An 8,431-nucleotide genomic window follows, 5' to 3' on the forward strand; every position below is an offset into this window, starting at 1 on the left:
TAAACATACCAATCGTTTTAACAGGAATGTAGAAAATAAATTAAAATGGCGGCTATTGTCGAGACTGCCCCCCCCCCCGCATAACTCCGCAATTTTCACTTTTTTTTTTTTTTTAACTTCTTTTTACTTTTTTCCTGTTAATATCGATTATAGGCTTAAGTTTCAGATTATAATAAAAAATTGAAATTTAACATGATCGTAGAAAATAAATTAAAACGGCGGACATTGTTGAGACTGCCCCCCCCCCCCGAATTTCCACTTTTTTTACTTCTTTTTAATTTTTTCAATAAAAAATTGAAATTTTTTATAACTTTTCACATGGGGGTTCAGTTTTCAATTATAGCATTGTACTAAATTGAACACGAACTTTGTGGCCACGATGAATAAATAGATACATACATACATACATACATAGATGAGAGAGGGGAGGGTAAAGAAATCTTCCTTTTTTCTTTTTAACCCCGCCGTTCTAACCCCTAACTTCTGGTCACATCAGAGAGAGTTGCCATTTTTTTTTTTTCATCGTGGTCACAAAGTTCGTGTTCAATTTAGTACAACGTTATAATTGAAAATTGAACCCCCACGTGAAAAGTTATAAAAATTTTTTCTTTTTCAATTTGTTTTTTTATAATCTGAAAGTTAAGTCTGTAACCGATAATAATAACAAAAAAGAAGTTAAAAAAAAAGTCCGGAAAATTGTGGAATTTAGAGGGGAGGGGTAGTCTCGACAATGTCCACCATTTAAAACTTTAAAAAATGCAAATAAGGTTATAAATACTCAGAAAAATAAATAGCATAAAATAAAACTAAATCAAATAATAATCAATATTAACGCAAGCCGTACATTATTAAGCTTTACTGTTGCCACATATGGGTAGGAGCTGCTAGAAAAGACTTGTCCTGCCTTGATAGGGTTCAAAATAGACTTCGTGGCCTGGTGGGAGATGTCCTTTTCTCTTCGCTGCAACCTCTATCTCACAGAAGAGATGTTGCGAGTTTGTCTTTGCTTTATCGTTATTTTCATGGAAAGTGTTCGACTGAGCTTCAATCTATGGTCCCCCCTCGCCAAACTTTCACAAGAAACACTCGACTAGCTGAAAACACTATCAATAATTCTCCCCACTCTTTATCTGTGCCTAAACCTAAACATAGATTCCATGATCAAAGCTTCTTTTTTAGAACTGCACGCCTGTGGAATTGTCTTCTGTTTTCCTGCTTTCCAGCTGTCTATAATATGGTTGTCTTCAAGTCCAACGTGAACAAGTTTCTGATGAGCCGTTCCACTTAAGTTTACAAATTTACCGAACTTCCATTACTATTGATTACTATATTGTCCTTTTGACTACTGTACACTCTTTAACCCTTATCCTTGAGTGGCCTATCGACCTTGATAAGTGGTGACGCCTATGTAAAAAAAAAAAAAAAAAAGATTATGTGTTAAAGCATAATAAGATTAATTTCAGCACCTTTTCAATTTCTGTGACACTATTCACTTTTACAATACATACTCATATTTACATGTTCGAAATAAAGTTGAACATATTAGTGAGGCAGGTTATCTCAATATTCCATAAGAATCTTTCACTTAAACATCTTATCCAAAAGAAGTGCTCAATGTTCGATGCAGAGAATCAATAAATGAAGGGAATTAAATAATACAAATTACAAAATGTATTGTTCATAAATAATGAGCATGCAGTTGAGTAAATTATTCATTTATTTCACGGAGTTTAAAAAATTTGGTTAAGTGGAAAACCTTAAGAAAAAAAAATGTTTTTTTTATAGAATTGTTATAACATTATTGGTTAGCGCAAAAAGATTGAACATTGCAAATGTCGAAAGAAAAGTTCGAACAGGTTATGTAAATTGATGTTCAAGCATGAAAATGTAGTCAAATATAGAGATCTAATCAATTAAATAGTTTGAAAATAAATAAAATCCATAACTCCATAATTTGGTATGGGGGCATCAATAAACTTATATCTATAGTGTTTGAAAGGATTAAATTGAAAATTCCACGTATAATTATCAATGATGCCTGTCCTAGTTTTGCAGTATAATGTTCAACAGAATCCACCTAAGAACTATAGATCTACATGTAGTGTGGCAGGTTATCTCAGTATTCCATAAGAATCTTTCACTTAGTGATACAAACACCAAGTGAAAGATTGTTTCAGCAATCTGTCCCGCTATATTAAATATGACGTGAATAATGATGTAGATGATTCAAAAATATTGTTAATTATAATTAGTTTAATAGGTAATGATACTATGATTGTCTTCAAATTGAAAAAAAGTACATTTTAATAAAAACATACTGAACTAATACATACAAGATGTGTTTGAATCAATTCTCACTTTATTTATTGTGCTATATTCATTTATTTACCACTGAACGAATTAGTTCAACTAAGTCATAATACATGTTTTTTTCCCTTCTTTTTCTGTTTGTAGATTAGCCATTGCTGACACTCGTATGGCCAATTTATCACCATTATTGATCAGCTACAATTATTTTGTCATTAGTGAACATACAGATGTGGCTGCTCTACTGAAATGCATGCAGCCAATGCATAAAATGGTTCTGCTTGGTAAGTTTGTTTGTTTTTTTGTTTTTTTTACTCTAATTCACCTCAAACAAGACATATTACCACTTGGACATAAGAGGCTGTTATTGGGAACCATGCCTCTTAGGACACTATGTAGGGAGCTGAGCAGCGAGATGTCTGTTAATATCGTGGATTAAATAAAGGGTACTTGTACAGTTAAATCAAGACATTAAAAAATGAAAATATTGAAAAAAAGTTATATTGTACATATCCGTTATGGAATGAAGTTTTCCAAAAAAAAAATTTCACTTTATTTGATCAAGTAGTTTTTTTACAGCGGAAAAACAATTTATGATACTGATCAAAAGGTAGCCATGTTTTGATTTTTAAGAAGAAAAACTATGATTTAATATGAAGAGAGGGGCATTGGCGCTTTAGATTGAGTTATCTCCCCGTGGCGTGTTCTAAAAATCCAAACATGGCTACCTTCAGCACGCTGTCATAAAAACGTGTTTTTTCATTGTAAAAAAAAAAAAAAAACTTGTGAAAGTGAATTTTTTTTTTTTTTTTTTTTTTTTTTTTTTGAGAACTTCAGTCCAAAACGGACATGTACAATATAATTTTTTTTTTTTCAGTATTTTCATTTTTTAATGTCTTCATTAAACTGTACAAGCATCAAATAAAGGGTTCTGTTTTGAATTCCATGAAGATTCATAAATTCAACAAGATACACCTGAAGACGGTCGGAGGGTTCCATCAGCCGAAAATTTGTGAAAATAACACTCAAGATGACAACATTAGTCAGAATGATCCAAATAATAGTTTTCAAATCATTGTTGTTTATGGATTCTGTGGAAAGTACTGCTTGTAAAGCATTTAAAATGCAAGTTTTTTTTTAAATTTTAAAGATCTCTATCATATGAACTGTGCTAGTCCACCTGATTCTGTAATCTATATATATAAAGTAGTAGTGTGTGTCTGTGTGTAAAGCTCTCCTATAGCCCACACCACTGGACCGATCATGACCAAACCTGACATGATGCTGACCCTCTCAACAAGGGCTGGTGCACACCATTTTTCAATATTAAGGTCATAGCATATGTATATAAGTCTCTTGTGTGTCATAAGTAAGTTGCTGGAATCTGTGTTAAATAGAGAAGTAGTCAACCACCTCAGCAAAAATAACCTTCTTAGTGATATGCATATGGTTTCCATTTTGTTAGATCTACAGCAGATGTGCTAACGGTTATATCCCATATTATTTGCTAATCTCTTGAGGGAGGCTTTGTTTCTTGGGCAATTGCTTTTGACCTATCAAATGCCTTTGATAGGGTATGGCATAAATGTCTATTCTACAAAATCTCTAGCTATAGTATTGCTGGAAATGTCTTCTCAATTATTAAATCATTTCTCTCTGATAGGTTCATAAGAGTAGTGGTTGATGGACAGAAATCATAAGTTCACAGTATTAATGCTGAAGTCCCTCAGGGGTCTATTCTGGATCCAACTCTCTTCCTGATCTACATCAATGATCTTCCAAATCACATCCTAAGATCATTCGTAGACATTTATGCTGATGACACGACCATCTATGGCAACACTTCAAAGTCCATAAATGATCAAGTTCTCTCTGATTCTTTCTCCTATGATCTTGAGCACGTGGTACAATGGGAAATGCGGTAGCTGATTACTTTTAAGGCATCTAAAACCAAGCTTCTATCTTTACATTATCAATGCTCTGATTCCCATCTGGTATCAATTGAAATGAATGGCTCATCTTGGGGAAGCTGCATGTTTTGACAAGCTTCTGGGTTTGACCTTTACTCCTGATCTGAAATGGAACACATATATCAAGTCTGCTGCCAAGGTCGCTGGGAAAATGGTTGGAGCCTTCTACCACTCCAGAAGATATCTCACTACTGATGCAATTCTTTATCTATATAAAAGCCAAGTATGTCCGAGGATGAAGTACTGCTGCCACATCTGGGCAGGAACTGCTAAAAACAGCCTATCCTGCCTTGACAGAGTACAAAATAGACTTCGTGGTTTAGTGGGGGATGCCCTTTTCTCTACCCTGCAATCTTTCTCCTACAGAAGAGACGTTGTGAGCCTGTCTTTGCTTTATCGTTATTTCCATGGCAAGTGCTCGTCTGAGCTCCAATCTCTGGTCCCCTCCCCTCTCCAATCTTTCACGATAAACACCCGTCTAGCTGAAACCACTGTCATTAATTTTCTCCACTCTTTATCTGTGCTTAAATAAAAGCGTAGATTCCATGAGCAAAGCTTCTTTCTTAGAAGTTCACAACTGTGGAACTCTCTTCCGTTTACCTGTTTCCCACCTGACTACAATTTGTATGTCTTCAAATCCAACATAAAAAAATTCCTAATGAACCACCCACTTAAGTAAGATGCTTTATGAAATCTCCAATACTAATGATTACTACAATACTATCTCATTGATCATTGTACACGCAATAATCCTTATCCCTGAGTGGCTTCCAGGCCTAGATAAGTAGACCCCTCCATGTAAAAACATATATATGAAAGAAATGTGCATTTATAAAATAATATATAAAAGAAAATTAAAATAATATATGAAAGAATAGTGTATTAATAAAATAATGTGAAAGAATAGTGTATTTATAAAATAATATGTGAAAGAATAGTGTATTTATAAAATAATATGTGAAAGAATTGTGTATTTATAAAATATGTGAAAGAATAGTGTATTTCTAAAATAATATGTGAAAGAATAGTGTATTTATAAAATATGTGAAATAATAGTGTATTTAAAAAATATGTGAAAGAATAATGTATTTATAAAATATGTGGAAGAATAGTGTATTTATAAAATATTTGAAAGAATAGTGTATTTATAAAATAATATGTGAAAGAATAGTGTATTTATAAAATTATACATGAAAGAATAGTGTATTTATAAAACATGTGAAAGAATAGAGTATTTATAAAATATGTGAAAGAATAGTGTATTTATAAAATATATGAAAGAAATTTGGATTTATAAAATAATGTGAAAGAATAGAGTATTTATAAAATATGTGAAATAATAGTGTATTTATAAAATATATGAAAGAAATGTGTATTTATAAAATAATATGTGAAAGAATAGTGTATTTATAAAATAATATGTGAAAAAATAGTGTATTTATAAAATTATACATGAAAGAATAGAGTATTTATAAAATATGTGAAAGAATAGAGTATTTATAAAATATGTGAAAGAATAGTGTATTTATAAAATATGTGAAAGAATAGTGTATTTATAAAATATGTGAAAGAATTGTGTATTTATAAAATAATATATGAAAGAATAATGTATTTATAAAATAATATGTGAAAGAATAGTGTATTTATAAAATGTGAAAGAAATGTGTATGTATAAAATATGTGAAAGAATAGTGTATTTATAAAATATGTGAAAGAATAGTGTATTTATAAAATATGTGAAAGAATAGTGTATTTATAAAATATGTGAAAGAATAGTGTATTTATAAAATATATGAAAGAATAGTGTATTTATAAAATATATGAAAGAATAGTATTTATAAAATATGTGAAAGAATAGTGTATTTATAAAATATGTGAAAGAATAGTGTATATATAAAATAATATGTGAAAGAATAGTGTATTTATAAAATATGTGAAAGAATAGTGTATTTATGAAATATGTGAAAGAATAGTGTATTTATGAAATATGTGAAAGAATAGTGTATTTATAAAATATATGAAAGAATAGTGTATTTATAAAATATGTGAAAGAATAGTGTATTTATAAAATATGTGAAAGAATAGTGTATTTATGAAATATGTGAAAGAATAGTGTATTTATAAAATATATGAAAGAATAGTGTATTTATAAAATATATGAAAGAATAGTATTTATAAAATATGTGAAAGAATAGTGTATTTATAAAATATGTGAAAGAATAGTGTATATATAAAATAATATGTGAAAGAATAGTGTATTTATAAAATATGTGAAAGAATTGGGTATTTATAAAATATGTGAAAGAATAGTGTATTTATAAAATATGTGAAAGAATAGTGTATTTATAAAATATGTGAAAGAATAGTGTATTTATGAAATATGTGAAAGAATAGTGTATTTATGAAATATGTGAAAGAATAGTGTATTTATAAAATATGTGAAAGAATTGTGTATTTATAAAATATGTGAATGAAATGTGTATTTATAAAATATATGAAAGAAATTTGAATTTATAAAATATAATGCAAAGACAGCTTGTGATATCAATGATGCATTTGGCCCAGGAACCACTAACGAATGTGTGGCACAATAGTGGGTGACGAGAGCCTCAAAGATAAAGATGGTTGTGGCCAGCTGACTGCGGTTGATAATGAACATTTGAAAGCCTTAATTGAAGCTGATCCTTGCAAAACCACACAAGAAGTTGCTGTTGAACTTAAGGTCGACCATTTAACAGTTGTTCGCCATTTAAAGCAAATAGGGAAGTCAAAAAAGTTGGATAAATGGATGCCACATGAATTAAATGATAAGCAAAAAAATTTGTCATTTTGGGTGTCTTCTATGTTCCTTCTGTGCAACAAAAACGACCCATTTTCTCGAGCAGATTGTGACGTGTGATGAGAAGTGGATCCTCTTCGACAACTGGTGACGTTCCTATTCACTTACCTCCCCTAGGGAGTAAAGTTAGGCACAAGGTCGTTTTTTTTTTAATGTGGGGAATATCCAGGTCCAAAAAAGGGAGCACTCTAGATTGGAACAAAAATAAAAATTACGTCGGTCTAGAAGGATTTTTCTTGCATTGAATGAGGAGATAATAGGTGATGTGTAGCAGCAGAACAGATACTACATTTTGTTAACGTTTCGATCGATGTAACTTCCGACTGAAATTCTGTGCAGATTCTTGAGTTCAACAGAAAAAGCTCAGAGTTCAAAAATACAAAACAGAACAATTAGTATATTAATATTTTTTTTAATTGGAGTGAGGGATGGGTGCCCTCTTAAAAGAATATCTCCCTCAAGAACTATTCTAAAATTTATTTTCAATCGATATTCAATAATTGCCCTTTTTTCCAAACTGGCAAAAATGGCTATTTTTCTGTTACCCTTTTTTCCATTGCCTTTTTTTCCATTACCCAATTTTCCTAAATTCCTAAATTTAACATAAAATGATCACCCGTTTCCGGGCCATTCTAATTGTTTTAAAGCAGTTAACTAAATTTTTTGCCACTGACCTCAAAGCCCAATCGACAAAATCATAAAACCACAAGTAATCGCCTTATTTTTTGTATTATCACCCAGACTTAGGGTTAGTAGTAGGAAGAGGTCTTGTCTTTTATGACTTTTGACAATGAAATATTTTGTACTACAGTTTGACAAGGAACATGAACATGGCCCAAATTAAAAACAAACAAAATCCCTTACCTGTTCTTAAAACACTGTCTGGCTTGAAAGAGGTGATCATTTTATGTTAAATTTATATGCAAAACTTTTTTTTCAGATTGTTTACATGCAATAGCATAAACAATGGCAAATCAAAATTTTCTTTTCGCAACAAAAACTTATAGTTGCGATTGGCAAACAATGAAAACGGAAGAAAAAACAATGATAATTTCATGAGAATACAGTATTTATATGTAGTGTTTTACACATAGCTGTTAAAAATTAAATACAAACATTACCTATAAACACTCATAATTATAAAAAATAAATGTAAAACGATTTATTTAGGAATTTAAAGTGCAGGATCAGTTTCACACATAAATTTAACGTAAAATAAGTGTCTTTTTCTGAAACATTCTAGTGTGTTATGGCAGTTAACCAAAAACAAAATATTTTTTCTATTAGAGATAAATTATGTGCGTTTATTTGGGGG

The 8,431-nt window shown here is 30.6% G+C and overlaps 1 protein-coding gene across 2 annotated transcripts in view; it reads left to right on the forward strand.

Moving 5' to 3' along the window:
• LOC145248144 (large ribosomal subunit protein uL10m-like) overlaps window positions 1-8,431 on the forward strand; it is a 43,498-nt gene that overhangs the window by 22,686 nt on the left and 12,381 nt on the right. For both annotated transcript variants that reach the window (XM_080109966.1, XM_080109965.1), the window contains exon 4: window positions 2,455-2,591. In XM_080109966.1, the coding sequence (XP_079966092.1) occupies window positions 2,455-2,591 (137 nt within the window). The remainder of the gene's footprint in view (window positions 1-2,454; window positions 2,592-8,431) is intronic.

Source organism: Euprymna scolopes, chromosome 26, assembly GCF_053919585.1.
Source record: "Euprymna scolopes isolate OS-2025 chromosome 26, ASM5391958v1, whole genome shotgun sequence".
NCBI classification, from domain to species: domain Eukaryota; kingdom Metazoa; phylum Mollusca; class Cephalopoda; order Sepiida; family Sepiolidae; genus Euprymna; species Euprymna scolopes.